This window comes from Rhinopithecus roxellana, chromosome 9 (genome assembly GCF_007565055.1).
Source record: "Rhinopithecus roxellana isolate Shanxi Qingling chromosome 9, ASM756505v1, whole genome shotgun sequence".
Taxonomy (NCBI): domain Eukaryota; kingdom Metazoa; phylum Chordata; class Mammalia; order Primates; family Cercopithecidae; genus Rhinopithecus; species Rhinopithecus roxellana.
This window is the reverse complement of record NC_044557.1, coordinates 106,813,749-106,832,988: the sequence shown is the minus strand read 5'-3', so window position 1 is coordinate 106,832,988 and position 19,240 is coordinate 106,813,749. Positions and strand designations below refer to the sequence as shown.

Below are 19,240 nucleotides of genomic sequence, written 5' to 3'. Positions count from 1 at the left end.
ATTTTAAAAATTATTTTTATATTTTACTTATTACTTCCAACCTTAAGAGCTTTATGAGTCTGTAAGCTTTAGCAAAGGACAGCAATAAGAAAAAGGTTAAATTCTGAGGTACAATGAAATACCATTTAGTTCTTAAATGGAATAATTTTTATATATAGTCAAGATTTATAATATCATCTCTGAACAATAAACATACTTATCCTTCTCTTTTCCTCCACCAAATATAGGATGTAGTAAAACTCCACCAGTTTTCAGTTCATATGCCACAATTCTGTCTAGCTCCTAAAAAATATGTAAAAATAGGAGTCAGTAAAATTTGTAAAGTAACATTTTTTTACATACCAAATTTTAGAATTAAACTGAATTCTCATTTCCTAAAATCAAAATGTAAATTTCTTAAAATAAGTGAAATGTATTTAAAGAGTAGTTTATGTTCTTATAAATAAAGCAGCCCATGTAGCTGGCAGAATGACAAAAGCCAAAGACTTCCCTACTTTGTGACTTCAGGGCTGGACAGCAGCCTGGCAACTTTTTCTTATGGCTGTTCTCAATCTCTCTGAGCTATCTCCAAGTTTATTTTTTCCTTCTCTGTATTTTGCTTCAAGGAATTCAGGTGAGTAAAAAGGAATGGGAATAAATTATGTCAGGAATCCATCATTTTAAAACTTCTCCAGTCTTCTCTAACATGACATAAATAGAACTTTAAAAAAAAAGGGATTTTTTTTTAAAACAGAAAAAAAAAAAGCGGGGTGCAGGGGGTTGTTTTGTCTTGTTTTGAGACAGGGTTTTACTCTGTCACCCAGGCTGGAGTTCAGTAGCTGATTATGGCTTACTGCAGCCTTGACCACCTTCGCTTAGGTGATCCTCCCACCTCAGCCTTCCAAGAAGCTGGAACCACAGGCACATGCCACCATGCCTGGTTAATTAAAATTTAAAAAAACATAAGTGAAGGTGGGCACAGTGGCTCATACCTGTAATCCATCCCAGCACTTCGGGAGGCTGAGGCAAGTGGATCATGAGGTCAGGAGTTCGAGACCATCCTGGCCAACATGGTAAAACCACATCTCTACTAAAAACACAAATAATTAGCCAGGTGTGATGGCAGATGCCTATAATCCCAGCTCTCAGGAGGCTAAGGTGGAAGAATCACTTAAATCCGGAGGCAGAGGTTGCAATGAGCCAAGACTGTGCCACTGCACTACAGCCTGGGCAACAGAGTGAGACTCCGTCTCAAAAAAAAAAGAAAAGTGGCCGGGCGCGGTGGCTCAAGCCTGTAATCCAAGCACTTTGGGAGGCCGAGACGGGCTGATCACGAGGTCAGGAGAGCGAGACCATCCTGGCTAACACGGTGAAACCCCGTCTCTACTAAAAAATACAAAAAACTAGCCAGGCGAGATGGCGGGCGCCTGTAGTCCCAGCTACTCGGGAGGCTGAGGCAGGAGAATGGTGTAAACCCAGGAAGCGGAGCTTGCAGTGAGCTGAGATCCGGCCACTGCACTCCAGCCTGGGCGACAGAGCGAGACTCCGTCTCAAAAAAAAAAAAAAAAGAAAAAGAAAGAAAAGAAAAGAAAAGCATAAGTGAAAAAAAGACACTACCACAACTGTGCTGGAATATTGGGGGAACCCACCCCCAATATTTCAACATAGGTTCTTTCTATTTTCTGTAAATGTCGGCCGGCTGAGAAATAAAGAGACAGTATAAAGAGAGGAATTTTACAGCTGGGCCGCTGAGGGTGACATCACATATCAGTAGGACCATGATGCCCACCTGAGTCTCAGACCAGCGAGTTTTTATTAAGGATTTTAAAAGGGGAGGGAGTGTAAGAACAGGGAGTAGGTACAAAGATCACATGCGTCAAAGGGCAAAAGGCTAATAAGGGTCTAACAAAGATGATATGCTTCTGAGGGAATAGCACAAAAGGAAAAAGCAGAACTACTGATAAGGGTCCAACAAAGATCACAAGGCAAAGGGCAAAAGCAGAACTACTGATAAGGGTCTATGCTCAGCAGTGCATGTATTGTCTTGATAAACATCTTAAATAAGAGAAAACAGGGTCCGAGAGCAGAGAACCAGTCTGACCACAAATTTACCAGGGCAGAATTTTTCCTCACCCTAGTAAGCCTGGGGGTCCTGCAGGAGACCAGGGCATATCCCAGTCCTTATCTCAACCACATAAGACAGACATTCCCAGAGTGGCCGTTTATAGACCTCCCCCCAGGAATGCATTCCTTTCCCAGGGTATTAATATTAATATTCCTTGCTACGAAAAGAATGTGGCAATATCTTCCCTACTTGCATGTCTGTTTATAGGCCCTCTGCAAGAAGAAAAATATGGCTCTTTTTGCCTGACCCCACAGGCAGTCAGACCTCATGGTTGTCTTCCCTTGTTTCCTAAAAAATCGCTGTTATTCCGTTCTTTTTCAAGGTGTGCTGATTTCATTTTGTTCAAACACGGGTTTCACAATCAATTTGTACAGTCAACACAATTATTACAGTGGTCCTGAGGTGACGTACATCCTCAGCTTATGAAGATAACAGGATTAAGAGATTAAAGACAGGCATAAGAAATTATAAAAGTATTATTTGGGAACTGATAAATGTCCATATTAAAATGAAATCTTCACAATTTATGTTCCTCTGCTGCAGCTCCAGTCGGTCCCTCCATTCGGGGTCTCTGACTTCCTGCAACATTGGAAACTCATAACTGTTTTAAATAATATAGATGTAGTATAGAAAAGTGGCAAACAGCATAGTGAAGAAACTAAAAGCCAAGCTGGAATCCTGGGCCTACTACTTACTAGCTGTATACTTTGACCAAATAATTTAACCTTTCTTTCTGTGCCTCAGTTTCTTCATCTATAAAATGGGAATGATAGCAAGGTAGTTAGGAGAATTAGGTTCATTAATATTTATAAAACGTTTGTAACAGTGCCTGAAACATTTTAAGTGTTGTGTTATTCTGTTCTTCTTCCTTAATAATTTCTGAAATAGAGACTCCTTTAGTCATAGATGTACAAATACCTTAATAGCTCTAGATGTTTAAAGTATTCGAAAATTAACTTTTTGGCTTGAGTTTACTCTTGGATGACAATAATATGTAAAATGAGAATAAGGGGAAGATGATAAGTTTTGTTTAATAAAGATATTAAAGGCTGCAATTTTTCCATCTGAGAAGGAAGACACTAAGCATGATATAATTAAAATGTTTATGTATATGACCAGGATGTGCTAAGTAAAATACAATTGATGTTTTATTTTTGGCCAAATCTTTAAATCGTTAAAAAAAAAAAAAAAAAAAAGACATGAAATGACAACATAAATGCATTCAAGGCCTAGCCAGAATATAAGAAGCAGTTAATATGTGCAAAGCATCATGCACATTACATGTATAATGTCTAATCATCTCTGCCCACGGGCAGACACTACGACTGCCCTGCTTAAACAGATGAGACTTGGAAAGATTAAGGTCACAAAGCTAAACAAATTTAGGAAGCACAATTACAAATGACTACTATAGGAGCTGGGACATACCTAACTACCAATCTGATGTTTAAGAAACTTAAAGATTCTCTTCCATAGAGGAAAAAACGTTTTTAGGGGCCAATGTTGACAATGGAGATTAGATAAAATAGACCATTAGTCTTTCTCAGTAAATCGATTCCCATTTTGCTGGGAAAAATTAGGGATTTTCAAGTAGTATTTTGAAGTATTTTACAGCCATTAAAAATGGAGGACATGAGACCTGGAAATCAGGAGAACATTAACAGTCTTACTGACTTGTAAGTGGATAAGGGATCTAGCTGTCATTACCTCTTTAATCCAATGGCGGTATTCATTAACACCAAAAGTTTTTTTCATCCAAAGTCCATAGATATAGCCTGAAATTCCCTTCAGCACCCATTCATCAGACCTAAGCAAAAAGTCAAAGTATAAATTACTTTTAATCATAAAAACTCCTCAGAAAATGTCGAAGAGGATAATGGAATAAGTGTAGTGTGTATTTCCCTGCCTTCATAAAGAAAATGAAAATTAACAAATCATTAGGTTTTCCAACTTCCTCTGGCTGAGTTCTGCTTGCCCATTCATTATACCTTATCCACACCTGCCTTTACCATTAATTATTAGACTGCTTTACAGTCTTGCTTCAGGTATAAATTACTAGAGTATATGCTCTACTCTGACAGTGCTGCTTCCCTCCTGCCCAACTCTGTTCTTACTGTCTCTGCCTCTAAGGAAATACTTGCTCATAGTCAGGACTACACTGTTGAATTCTAAAAGTCCACATGCTATTATTGCCAATCCCATGCATTATGCCATTAACAATGACATTCTAAAACCTAAAGTTTAATTGCTTCATTCATTTTTTGTTGCTTTCTCCAGAAAAATGGCAATTAACATCACTTACTCATTTAGTCATTTGTATACTCATCCATCTATCCATCCACTCACCCCATCCATCCATCCATACATCCAGCCGGCCACCCATATTTTGCCTACTACGTTCCAAGCACTATTCTTTAATGAAACTTCTACATGTGGTTTTAGGAAAATTACAAATCAAGAGATCTATCTTTAGCCTCTGCCCTCTCCATTCCAGCAAGCGAAAAAAGAAAACCAAGATTTATATACTCTCTACAGTATAGAATGTTCACAATTATAATCTTAATTTTTCTGTTATCTTCTAAATCATCCTCAAGTTAATAAAAAAGAAAAGAAAGAGCATTTATACCTTTCATTTCTTTCAACAAACTGGTACAAAGCTGAGCACTAGTAGGCAAATCCCTAAATAATTATTAATACTGCAGAGGAGCACTATTTTACATTAAATATTAAGTTATTTCCAATTGCTTTGAACACTGACATCAAAATTCTAACAACAGTTTTCTGTACATTTATGTTCTTTTATTTACAGAATTCATTCGGTTCTTTAAGACACCGTCTTACCACAATCTTAGCTTATAAACCGTAGAAGTGATTATACTGATTTCATGTCCAAAAAGTTAGGATGAAGCTTATAATCATTTTTCTTTAAATACATCTAGAACAGTGTCTCTTAAACTAGCTATCTGCAATTAGGGCAAAGGTCAGTTTAAATGCAGGAAAACAAAAATAAACTTGATTCTTTTCTCAGTAGTATGAACTTTCAGGTTACTCACCAAGACATTCTAGATATGAAACATCCAAAAAACTGCTGGGCCAAGGACTGGGCTAAACACCTTCTAGTCAAAGGTGTCTCATCTATAATCATGGCACTGTGTAAAAGATTCGTGCTGGAATTTAAAAGAGAAGGAAGCTCATTATAACCAAGAAATAAATATTAATTCAGTGAAAGTAAAATAATTCCACTTTTAAAACAATAGAAGTTAGATATAAAATAGAAAAAAAAATTATCCCAGCTTTCTAATCTTTTCAAAATTTAGTTAAAATTCATCATCTTAGTAACTTTTGCTCAAAACAAAGGACATAACATTTTCCACTGATATCAGTAAATTTCAGACAATATCAGTACATTTTTAAATAGTGCTAGAAAAAAATTCATACTAGTCATACAATAATTTGTACAATTTTTAAAGAATGTATGAAAACAAGACTAAAATGGGGAAAATATTAATATTAGTTAATTCTGGATGAAGATGAGCCTTTTGAGTTATCTCAAAATTCTTGTCTTCACGTTTTTCTACATTTAAAAATTTGAAAAACCAAATTTTCTACAAAGCCAATCACATTTAAATTGGAGAAAAAAGTTCAAAGCTCATCTTAAAATTGACCACAGGCTGGGCACGGTGGCTCAAGCCTGTAATCCAAGCACTTTGGGAGGCCGAGACGGGCTGATCACGAGGTCAGGAGAGCGAGACCATCCTGGCTAACACGGTGAAACCCCGTCTCTACTAAAAAATACAAAAAACTAGCCAGGCGAGATGGCGGGCGCCTGTAGTCCCAGCTACTCGGGAGGCTGAGGCAGGAGAATGGGGTAAACCCGGGAGGCGGAGCTTGCAGTGAGCTGAGATCCGGCCACTGCACTCCAGCCTGGGCAACAGAGTGAGACTCCGTCTCAAAAAAAAAAAAAAAAAATTGACCACAAAATCAGTAACTTTTCTTCATATCATTACCTTAATTTAGGCATTTCAAATCTGAAGAGATACCAACCTAAAAATGCTCATGGAAGCATAAGCAGCCACTTCAACATAAGCCTCATCAATGAAGACAGTCTTAAAACAGGAGTATGGGTATCGACACGTGAGAATTTCTTCATAAAATTCAAAGACTTCATGAAGGTATGATGTGGTATGTTTCAGCAATGGAAGAAGTTGGGGCAAACAAAAATGAGTAACCTGAAAAGAAGAAGCAAGGAAGATCATCTAAATGAAACAGTTACTTTTAATATTGTAAATTTCCTAAATATCTCAATTATAAATAAATGTTCTCATAAATCTATTATTTAATATTTTCAAGATGCTGAAAGAAAATGTGAAAATAGTGATTACTTTTACTGATCACATTTATAAAATATTAATTGTACTTAAAAATTAAATTCATGGTGTATTATAAGTGTGTGGAATGTTTAGACCAACTAAAATATAACTCTGGTTCCAAATTCAATTAAAATTTTTTCTCATATGTACACATAACAAGAAAGACTTAAATTTCAAAGGCTTATTATAAACATACTTCTTATTCATAAATATCTAATCTACTGAATAATGCATGTTATAGTACTATCTTATCAACTGTTATTGTTAATCATATTATCTGCATATAAAAAATAATTACTGTAGTCCCCCTCTAATATTTCAATTACATACCAAAAACTGCAGAAAAACTTAATGGTAGTTAGGAGATTAAAAAATGCCTGCAACAGAAATAGTAACTCTGGTTTTTTTCATTAGGTTACATCTCACTTTGGTCACACAAATATTATATGCTATCTCTTACTGTGATGTGTACTGTTGTGGGAAGTCAGGGACCCTGAATGGACGGACTGGCTGAAGCCATGGCAGAAGAACATAAATTGTGAAGATTTCATGGACATTTATTAGTTCCCCAAATTAATACTTTTATAATTTCTTATGCATGTCTTTACTGCAATCTCTGAACATAAACTGTGAAGATTTCATGGACATTTATCACTTCCTCAATCAATACTCTTAAATTTCCTACGCCTGTCTTTAATCTCTTAATCCCGTCATCTTCGTAAGCTGAGGATGTATGTCGCCTCAGGACCCTGTGACGATTGCATTATCTGCACAAATTGTTTGTAAGACGTGTGTTTGAACGATATGAAATCTTGGCATCCTAAAAAGGAACAGGGTAACAGCGATTTCCAGGGAACAAGGGAGATAACCATAAGGTCTGACTGCCTGCGGAGCCAGGCAGAACAAAGTCGTATTTCTCTTCCTGCAGAAAGCTAATAGGAGAAATAACGCTGAATTCTTTCCCCAGTAAGGAATAACCCTGGGAAAGGAATGCATTCCCAGGGGGAGGCCTCTAAATGGCCACTCTGGGAGTGTCTGTCTTATGCGGTTGACAATAAGGGATGAAATATGCCTTAGTCTCCTGCAGTACCCTCAGGCTTGCTAGGAATAGGAAATTCCAGCCTGGCAAATTCTAGTCAGACTAGTTGTCTGCTCATGAACCCTGTTTCCTGTTAAGATGTTTATCAATGACAATGCGTGCCCAACAGGACATGGAACCTCGTCAGTAATTCTAATTTCACCCTAGCCTTGTGATCTTGCTCTGTCCTTCTACCCTTGTGATCTTTTATTGCCCTTTGAAGCATGTCATCTTTGTGACTTACTCCCTGTTTGTAACCCCTTCCCCTTTTGAAATCCCTAATAAAAACTTTCTGGTTTTGCGGCTCAAGGGGCATCATGGAACCTACCAATAGATGATGTCACCCCCGGAGGCCCAGCTGTAAAATTTGTCTCTTTTGTACTCTTTCTCTTTATTTCTCAGACCACCTGACACTTAGGGAAAATAGAAAAGAACCTACATTGAAATATTGGGGGCTGGTTCCCCCAATACTGTGCCAAATGAGTGCCATCAACAATGACACAGATCACTGACTAGAACAACCATGTAAAGTTTCACACAGGAGTGTGAAGCTGTTGTAATCTTTTTGAGTTCAACAGAAGTTTGATAGGGAACTTTTGGTATAGGAAAAGAGAACATCCCAGAGTCAAAGATGGGAAGAAAAAAAGTATGATCAGAGAAGTCTAAGGAAACTATTTTGAATATAACATCTACTAGGGTCAAATTATAGAAGATCTTGAAAGCCATGCTAAAGAGTTCTAATTACTGCAGAATTATAAAGGCAAGGGAAGTTTTTAATTTATCATAAAAATTATTCTTCTAATAACATTTAAAAGAACAGATTAGAGGCTACCATAACAGTAGAGAAAAGTATCTATGTATTATTAATGATCAGGGCCCAAAACAGTATCATGATTAACACTCCCTTTGTATTAATCATGATATTTAATCATAATTTTATTTGTATATGCAAATAAAAAATACTATTCATCAGAAAAAGGACTCATTTTTAGACAAACCTACAAGACAGCAAATTTACTGATAATGCAGGTCACAACTCATGTATTTGACACAGAGAAAGACTAAGTCAGGAAAAACAATTCTTGACTATCATTTGCCTTGTTCCTATTCAATAACTCAGAGTAGAAAAAAATTATTCTGAAATACAAAATAGGTACTAATCAAACACTGATTTTAAAGTTGATCATTTACCAAAGACGATAAAGTTCACTGCCAATCTTATCAGTGGATAAACCTTTCAAAAGAGTCATTGTTAAGACAACATAAGCAAAACCAACACAAAATATCCTGAATCTTTTCCATGAGTGATTTTACAAATCCTGTGAATTTCAGCAAAGAAAATACAAAAGGCAAACTGAGGAGCTCACCGAAAGCCTGCTGCCCTCAATTTTTATTCACATGACTAAAAGAAATGCTGTTGAGATATACATAGTCAAATTACATGTTTATACATTTCTTTAAAAAAAAAAAAAAAAAAAACCTAGGTTGAAGACTAAAGAAGAGAGGTAACAACTAATAAATCATTTTCTAATCAGCAGAAGTCTCATGCTTGGGGAAGCCTAAAACTGCTATTTGGCCTGTCAATTGATAAATGAATTATGTTAAGATATGTGCTGGGAAGAAACTAGAAGTCTTCCTGAGTATGCTAACCGGGTTTCTAACTGTCTATTTTCCTCTGTATAGGTTGAAGAGAGAATAAATCTTGCTCTTTAATTTTGAATTTACAATATTGTACATTCCAGAGATGGGACCACAACATTCAAAAACATGATAAACAAAAAGATGACATTAGTAATGAACAGAATTAGTTACAGAAATCAACCTATACTCTAAATAACTGAAGCTATTTTGAAATGCTAAGACTCTGTTAGAAAATAATCTGAGATTTAAATACAACATTTTAAAAGAAATTCATTCAAGAATTCACATCATTATATATATCAGATAGGGAAACTTATTTATTTATTTATTTATTTTGAGACAGAGTCTCAGGCTGTTGCCCAGGCTGGAGTGCAGTGGCGCAATCTTAGCTCAATGCAAGCTCCGCCTCCCAGGTTCAAGCCATTCTCCTGCCTCAGCCTCCCAAGTAGCTAGGACTACAGGTGCCCACCACCACGCCTGGCTAAGTTTTTGTATTTTTAGTAATGACTGGGTTTTGCTGTGTTGGCCAGGATCGATTTCCTGACCTCGTGATCCACATGCCTTGGCCTCCCAAAGTGCTGGGATTACAGGCGTGAGCCACTGCACCCAGTCAATATGCATCGTTTTAAAAGCAGTAAAAGGCCAAGAGGAGAGTAAGAGGGGAGAGCTCTGACTTACCTCATGCATGTATGGATCTACAAGTATTTCAAATGGTCCAATGGCCAAGGAGATATTTGACGCTGCTGTAGGAATGGTAAGCATATAATGGAAAGTTTTCTTCCTCATATCATGGGTATACACTGTCTCCACCAAATCGCCATTAGAAACAGCAACCATTGCAGCATCTACTGTAAATTCTAATTTCCATGTACACAATTCAGAGTATGAATCAACACAAGGAAACCAAAATCTAGAAAAAAGATTGACAGTATAGAAAATGTATTCAAAGTGTCCTATACATTGCTTTCCCAACATGCAAGTTATTTTAGCATTTCTAGAAAATGAACAAACAAAACCTTTAGCTATTTGGCTACTGAAGCTTTATACTGTACAACCTGAAAAAAATCTGATAAAATCTGTTTCCAAATACTATTTGGCAACATTAAAAAAAATATTATGTGTTACCATCAGTTCAAACCCTAAAAAGAGTTAAGCAATTCTTAGTTTCCAATGTTTTAAAAAATAACTTTAACTTGTATATGCACATTAGTCAGTTTTTATGCAGCATTCATTTCTAGAAACTAAAAAAGGCTTACAGTAAAAAGTTTTATAAAGTATAACGAATATTCAGAATTTATTTGATTAAATTATAAAACTGCTTTTTTGAACTATGTAACGCATTGTATAAATTCAAACTGAGTGCTGGTAAAGCCAGATATAAAATTTATAGTCAGCTTTCATCAATTCAGGTAAGGTGTTATGTGACAGGGTAGGTACTTAGTATTGAGGCATAAAAGTATGTAAGACATTATCCCTGGTTTAGAGTAGTTATCATAATAATCTGAGGAGAGGCTGGGCGCAGTGGCTGACGCCTGTAATCCCAGCACTATAGGAGGCTGAGGCAGGTGGATTACCTGAGGTCAGGAGTTTGAAACCAGCCTGGCCAACATGGTGAAACCTGTCTCTACTAAAAATGCAAAAATCAGCCAGGAATGATACATCTGCTTGTAATCCCAGCTACTCCAGAGGCTGAAGCAGGAGGATCACTTGAACCTGGAAGGTGGAGGCTGTATGAGCCGAGATTGCGCCACTGCACTCCAGCCTGTGTGACAGGCTGTCTCTACTAAAGACATGAGGAAACCCCGTCTCTACTAAAAATACAATAATTAGCCAGGTGTGGTGGCACATGCCTGTAGTCCCAGCTACTTGGGAAGCTAGGCAGGAGAATCACTGCAATCCAGGAAGTGGGGGTTGCAGTGAGCCAAGATTATGCCACTGCACTCCAGCCTGGCCAACAGAATGAGACTCTGTTTCAAAAAATAAATAAATAAATAAATAAATAAATAAGCAGAGTTGAGAAGTAGAATGTGGAGTGGGGAAGTAGAGAATGAAAGCAGGTGACAGGAGGTCTCTGTAATGCTTGTAACATTGTGTCTAAGTGTAAATTATGTGGGCATGTTCACTTGTGAAAATTCATGGAAGTTTACATTCTGTGCAATTTTCTCTATGTATGTTTTACTTCAAAATAAAGTTTTTAAAAAAGAAGGAATCAAGTGAGATGATTATTTTAGAACAGTAAACATGAAAATGAGAGAGAATAAGGGAGATGTAAGATTAAGGCGGGCTGGGCGCCGTGGCTCATGCCTATAATCCCAGCACTTTGGGATGCCAAGGTGGGCGGATCACTTGAGGTCAGGAGTTAAAGGCCAGCCTCGCCAACATGGTGAAGTCCCATCTCTACTAAAAATACAAAAAATTAGGCAGGTGTCGTGGTGAATACCTGTAATACCAGCTACTTGGGAGGCTGAGGCATGAGAATCACTTGAACCTAGGAGGCAGAGGTTGCAGTGAGCAGAGATAGCACCCCAGCGCACCCCAACAAGGGTGACAGAGCAAGACTGTCTCAAAAAAAAAACTTTTTTTTAGGAGGAATGACTAACAAAGTAATTTGAAAGAACTATGAATTTGGGAGGGAATAAAACTAGTATTTCTTGTTTTACACTAAATGTACGTCTTGCTTATACATAAAAAACGCAATTTAAAAATTAATTGAAATATTTAAGAATCTATAATCTACCTTGTAGAATTTTGATACCCACAAGAGAAAACATGAGCACCTCTCTCTGCCATACTTCCCTCTACACTGGGTACCACAAAATGAAGACCTCCTTTGGGCTGATCCAGAGAAAAATTGATGTGTATCTTCAGGACCTTTAACTCTGCAACAAATAAACATATACACACATTGATACATAAATAAGTAAGTACAGTGGTCTATACAATAAAGACAAAGATTTAATGCTGAACATGAAATGGAATTGAGGACTGGGATTTATATGAAAAACCACACTACTTACACTAGTTTAGACTTTTACCATATGTCTGCCTATATTAACGCAACAGGCTGCTACTACTGGTATTTCTACCTCCAATCAATTATAACTATTGCTTGTATTATTTTCCCAAAATACACCTTTGATTATGCCATATCCTTCTCTCAACATTTCTGACAATGTACAATGCCTAAAAAGTCCAAAACTCCCACACTGCACACTTACGTCTTCCAAATCCAATCCCAAACTTACTGATAGAGTTTGGCTCTGTGTTCCCACCCAAATCTCATCTTGTAGCTCCCATAACTCCCACATGGTATGGGAGGGACCCGGTAGGAGGTAATTGAATCACAGGGGCAAGTCTTTCCCATGCTGTTCTCATGATAGTGAGTAAGTGTCAAAAGATCTGATGGTTTTAAAATGGGAGTTTCCCTGCACAAGCTCTCTCTCTCTCTTTTTGCTGGCCACCATCTGCAGAAGACATGACTTGCTCCTACTTGCCTTCTGCCAAGATTGTGAGGTCTCCCCAGCCACGTGGAACTGTAAGTTCATTAAACCTCTTTTTCTTCCTAGTCTGAGATATGTCTTTTATCAGCAGCATGAAAATGGACTAACACACTTACTTTTCAAGTTCTTTCTCCTATCACATTCTCCTGCAAAATTAACCCTAGGTGACTTTGGGGAGTACAAGGACGAGAGGTAGAGTACGGAACACTACTCGAGAATTTGCATAATTATTATGTATTTTGTTACACTTGATTTCTTCACTGTAAACTGCATTGCTTTCGTAAGATTCTAATTTCCCTCCAAGCATTACAATCATATGCACTACCTCCAAACACTAAAAAGGCAATGACGACTTCCACGTCTGTCCCCTAAATTAGGGTAAGTTCCTCCACAAACCCTACCCCGCTCCCAGCACCCACAACAGAAAGCAATAAACAAAACAAGAAGTCTTTACTTCCTTATCTTGATTTTTATAAGGCTAAATAAGCAAGGCAGAAGCTAATGTACAATATTACAGTGGCTAAAACTTTATACAAGACACAAAGAAGGTTTAAAAAGTCTGCAGACTGAGTATCAGGAACCCTGTGTTTTAGTTTTAACTCCACCAATAATTTGCTAAGTGAAGTTCAGCAGGTTACTTACTCTCATTAGACTTCAGATTACTCTTCTGTAAAAAGAAGGAATTGAACCAAATTTTTCAGGATCTTTCCTGCTACAAAATGCTATAATTCTAAACTAATTTGATATTGTGCGGGTTCTCAAATCTTGACAAACAGTTCTATCTACATGATTTTTTAAAAATATTTTTCACCGCCAGGTGCAGTGGCTCACCCCTGTAATCCCAGCACTTTGGGAGGCCAAGGCGGGCGGATCATCTGAGGTGAGGAGTTCGAGACCAGTCTGGCCAACATGGTAAAATCCCATCTCCTCTAAAAATACAAAAATTAGCCAGGTGTGGTGGCGGGAGCCTGTAATCCCAGTTACTCGGTGGCTGTGGCAGGAGAATCGCTTGAACTTGGGAGGCGGAGGCTGCAGTGAGCCAAGATTGTGCCATTGCACTCTACCCTGGGTGAGGAGAGCAAAACTCCGTCTCAAAAAAAAAAAAAATTTTTTTTTTTGCTTTAAAAAACGGTGAAATAAATTGCTTTTTTCACAGTCCTGAACTGATATTATCCTGTTAGCCAGTGATCCTTAAAAAGAAAAAGAGCTTCCAACCCATTCTGTATATTTCAACTGGTTAATTTACAATGTTGACATCATTGGTGTTTTTTTGTTTTTTGTTTTTTTTATTAGACGGAGTCTCACTCCGTAGCACAGGCTGGAGTGCAGGGGTGCAATCTCAGCTCACTGCAACCTCCACCTCCTGGGTTCAAGCAATTCTCCTGCCTCAGCCTCCTGAGTAGCTGGGATTACAGGCTCCCACCACCACACCTGGCTAATTTTTGTACTTTTAGTAGAGATGGGGTTTTGCCATGTTGGCCAGACTGGTCTTGAACTCCTAATCTTAGGTGATCCGCCCGCCTTGGCCTCCCAAAGTGCTGGGATTATGGGTATGAGGCACCGTGCCTGGCCAGCATCATTAGTCTTCATGTAAAATTCTCTAGTCTCTGAATCTAACATGATTTTAGTATACAGTCAATATATTCTTGGTGCTTTACCATCAACGTGTTTCCACAGCTCTGATGGAACCTTAATGCAAAGTTCTCCATTTCCTGCATCAGGGTCCACCGCACTAACTGCAGCTGCATAAGCATTGGAAAAATAATTGAGGTTTCTCCTGGGGAAAAAAAAGAGCCAACTTTTAATAATAAGATAATAAGCCATATATCTTATCAAGCATTTTCTTTTTCCTTTTTTTTTTTTTTTTTGAGATGAAGTCTCACTCTGTTACCCAGGCCAGAGTTCAGTGGCACCATCTCAACTCACTGCAACCTCCACCTCCCAGGTTCAAGCCTTCTCGTCCCTCAGCTTCCTGAGTAGCTGAGATTACAGGCACCTATCACCACAACCGGCTAATTTTTGTATTTTTAGTAGAGATGGTGTTTCACCATGTTGGTCAGGCTGGTCTCGAACTCCTAACCTCTAGTGATCCATCCACCTTGGCCTCCCAAAGTGCCTCTGATTACAGGCATGAGCCACCACACCCGCCCTCTGAGCATTTTCTTAAATATCATTTGATACCAATTGTTTGTAAGCATTTTATCTTCTTATATAATTCCTAAAAACACTCTTTAGCCAAGTAATGGTTTGTTCTACTCACAATGTTAAAAACTATTAAACTATGAATACAACAGAATATATATTCTACTCACCAAGTTACATGACTATTATTATGACTATCACATTCTTTGTTAATTTTGGAATGCTAAAGCCACTACGCTATTTTGATATAAATGTAAAGAATACGTGAAGAATTGAATAATTATTCCCTATCAATCTGGCAAAAAATTGAATGGATTCAACAAGCTTTATAATGTGACAAAAATTAAGATGTCAAAAACAAATCAGGATGGGACTCAATTCCTCACAATGTAATAATAGCACCTACCTCCACCCATTAGTGCATCACAATGTAAGCTTAATGAAGCAGAGAATTTTCAGCAGACTCACTGTTATATTCACTATGTCAGGAGAGACTACTACATAAATATTTGTTCCATAGTTATCTGACCTTATTTCCCATTTGATGAAAACAATATGATGAAGTCTTACAGAAACGTGAAAATGTTGTTCTCAACTGGTTTTTAAACTGTACCCCATAAAAGCAACTTATATGTGTATATATACACATATTACATTTCCTCACTGAAATTAGTTTAAAAAAATACAAAAGAAATGAAAGACAGAAAAAAGATATGGAATGGGAAGGGCAAGAATACAAGATGAAATACACAAACACCATGAGCCACATCCTCGTTGTACACCTTTATGTCTGCCATCCTGCCATTAGGTGTAGCCACAAGGTGAAATTAGTGACATTCCCATAGCTTAATAACTTTTTTATCTAGTAAAAAGACAAGTTTGAGCTGGGATACGTGGCTCATGCCTGTAATCCCAGCACTTTGGGAGGCCGAGGTGGTGGGTCACCTGAGGCCAGGAGTTCGAGTCCAGCCTGGCCAATATGACAAAACCCTGTCTCTACTAAAAATACAAAAATTAGCCAGGCATAGTGTTGTATGCCTGTAATCCCAGCTACTCAGGAGGCTGAGGCACGAGAATCGCTGGAGCCCAGGAGGCGGGGGTTGCAGTGAGCTGAGACTGCACCACTCCACTCCAACCTGGGCAACAGAGTGAAACTCTGTCTCAGAAAAATTAAAAAATAAAAATAGAAGAGTTCCAAATACTCTATGGAATAATTAAAGGAAAATTAAATGGGAAAAACCATTAAAGAAACATTAAGGCTATAGATTCTTAACTTGACAGAGGTCATTCCTTCTCCATCTTCATCCATCTCTCTACCAATTACGAAGGATATAACTATGGCTTTAACAACTATTCAAGGTAACAACTACAAAGCATAGAGTTCTGAAAGTGAAAAGACTTGTCAATATATTTTAATAATTTATTTCTGTTAAGCAAACATTGTCGACAACGAACACTGACATTCTAAAAATGTTCAGAGCATCTTCACCAGTAGCTCCCATCTCAAGAAACCACTTTCTTGGCTCATCCATAAGCAGCAACCCCTTCATCCATTAAAGTTGTATCATAAGATCGCAGCAATTCAGTCTTCCCTTTAGGCTCCACTTCTAATTATAGTTTCATTGCTATTTCTACCACAACTGCAGTTACTTCCTTCTCTAAATCCCTCAAAGCCATCCATGAGGTTTGGAATCAACTTCTTCCAAACTCTTGTTCATGTTGATGTTTTGATCTCCCTAAATCATCAATGTCCTTAATGGCATCCAGAATGGTGAATCCTTTTCAGGGTTTCAACTGACTTTGTCCAGATCCCTCAGAGGAATCACATCTGTGGCAGCTATAGCCTTATGAAATGCATTTCTTAAATAATAAGACTTGAAAGTAGAAATTACTCCTTAATTTACAGGCTGCAGAATAGATGTTACGTTAGCACACATAAAACCAGTATTAATCTCCTAGTACATCTCCATCAGAGCTCTTGGGTAACCAGGTGTCTTGTCAATAAGCAGTACCATATTAAAAGGACTCTTGTTCTGACCAGAAATCTCAACAGTGGGCTTCAAATATTCAATTCAGTAAGCCATACTGTGAACACCTGTTGTCATCCAGTCTTTGTTGCTTCATTTACAGAGAACAGGCAGAATAGATTTAGCATAATTGTTAAGGGCTGCAGGATTTTTTGGAATGGTAAATGAGCATTAGCTTTAACTTAAAGTCCCCAGCTGCATTAGCCCCTAATAAAAGAGTCAGCCTGTCCTTTGAAGCCAGGCACTGACTTCTTTTTAGCTGGGAAAGTTCCAGATAGCATCTTCTTCTAGTAGAAGGTTGTTTCACCTACATTGAAAATCTGTTGCTTAGTGTAGTAACCTTCATCAAAAACCGTAGCTAAATCTTCTGGATAACTTGCTGCAGCTTCTATATCAGCACTTGTTGCTTCACTTTGCACTTTCATGTTATGGACAAAGTTTCTTTTCTTAAACCTCATGAACCAGCCTCTCCTAGCTTCAAAATGTTCTTCTGCAGCTTCCTCACCTCTCAGCATTCACAGAACTGAAGAGAGTTAGGGCCTTGCTCTGGATTAGGTTTGGCCTTAAGGGATGGTGTGGCTGGTTTGATCTTCTATCCAGATCTCTAAAACCTTCTCCACATCAGCAATAAGGCTGTTCCATTTTCTTATCATTTGTGTATTCATTGGAGCAGTACTTTTAATTTCTTTTAACAACTTTTCCTTTGCAGTCACAACTTATCTAACTGGGGCCAAGAGGCCTAGCTTTTGGCCTTCCTCCCTAAGCTTAACCATTTCTATAGCTTTTGGTTCAAGGTGAGAGGTATGAGACTCTTCCTTTCACTTGCATGCTCAGAGGCCATTGTAGGGTTATTAATTGACCTAATTTCAATATTGTATGTCTCAGCAAATAGGGAGGCCCGAGGAGGGGGACAGAGACAGGGAACAGCTGGTCCCCAGAGTAGTCAGAACACACACAAGGTTTATCATTTAAGTTTGCCATCTGATATGGATGCCATCTGTGGCATCCCCAAAACAATTACAATTGTAATATCAAAGATCTCTGATCACAGATTACCTTAACAGATATAATAATGAAAAAGTTTGAAATATTGCAAGAATTACAAAAATGTGACATAGAGACATGAAATGAGCACGTGTTGTTGGAAAAACAGCACTGATAAACTTTCTTGATGCAAGGTTATCACAAACCTTCAATTTGTGAAAAAATAGTATCTGCGAGGCATAATAGAGCAAAGCACAATAAAAGGAGGTATGCCTGTTTTTTTTTAATTATCATACAAAAAAAAACTTTTTGGGGGTCTACAGTTGTATAAAATTCAACATATGTACAGATTCAGTTAACTACCAAAATCAGGATACAGAACAGTTCTGTCATCCCCAAAGTCCCTTATGCTATCCTTTGTGTCAAATAAATGGAATCACATAGAATGCTACATTTTGAGACTGGCTTGTGTCACTAGGTTTTTGAAATTCATCAAAGTTGTTACATATATTAATAATTTGATCCTTTTGCCATTGAGTGGTATTATATTGTAGAGACTGTAGCAGTTTGTTATCCATTGACCAGCTGAAGAGCATTTAGGTTATTTTCCGCTTTGGAAGTATGAAATAAAACTGTTATGAACACTTGTGTACAGGTTTTTGTGTGAATATAAGCTTCATCTCTGTAGTACAAATACCTAACAGTGGGACTACTGAGTCATATGGTAAACACATTTAACTTTCTAAAAATCTACAAAACTCTCAGAAGAGTTGTACCATTTTGCATTGCTATCAGCAAGATCTGAACGTGCCAGTTGCTCCAAATCCTTGTCAGCACTTACTCAACGCACCATCTAATTTTAATGACTATTTTATCTACAGAGTATAATTTATTTTCAATAAAATTTCAAAAACATAAAATTTGATGATTGCAAAACCTGTATTCCCCCCCAAGTTATCAGGGAAATGCAAAAATAAAATAACTATTGTACAAAAAGAAAGCCAGATTTAAACATTATATATTAGAGTTATTAGTTACTTTTATGGGAAATTATTTTCATTTAATCTCCTCATTTCCTGAGAAAAGGTGAACTGGTCCAAATAAAATGAGTTATTATAAATGGAATCAACTGGGAAGTCAGTCTCAAATAATCTGATGGTTTAGATTTCAATATACAAATCAAATTTTTTTCATAACTTCACAGAAGTCAAAAATTACAGTATAAAATTACAATGTGTTTTCAATCTTCAGAATAATGACTACAAAGTATTTAATATGTCCCTGCCCTATAACCTCTACCATCCCCATCTCTCAATCCTCCTTACATAAATGCAACTTAAAGAGAAGAAACGCTATAGATATTGAAAAATTAGTAAATTAAGGGAATAGATATA

General features: G+C 37.4%; 1 protein-coding gene across 3 annotated transcripts in view; it reads right to left on the bottom strand.

Moving 5' to 3' along the window:
* Positions 1-19,240, bottom strand: part of TAF2 (TATA-box binding protein associated factor 2) — a 109,076-nt gene that overhangs the window by 69,067 nt on the left and 20,769 nt on the right. For 2 of the 3 annotated variants that reach the window (XM_030937893.1, XM_010357784.2), the window contains exons 4-10: positions 14,352-14,470; positions 11,931-12,072; positions 9,872-10,103; positions 6,149-6,333; positions 5,158-5,271; positions 3,812-3,911; positions 197-282 (exon numbers count right to left, since the gene is read on the bottom strand). In XM_030937893.1, coding sequence (XP_030793753.1) covers positions 197-282; positions 3,812-3,911; positions 5,158-5,271; positions 6,149-6,333; positions 9,872-10,103; positions 11,931-12,072; positions 14,352-14,470 — 978 coding nt within the window. Of the gene's footprint in view, positions 1-196; positions 283-3,811; positions 3,912-5,157; positions 5,272-6,148; positions 6,334-9,871; positions 10,104-11,930; positions 12,073-14,351; positions 14,471-19,240 lie in introns of those variants that run through there. The other variant, XM_030937894.1, reaches the window with a different exon arrangement.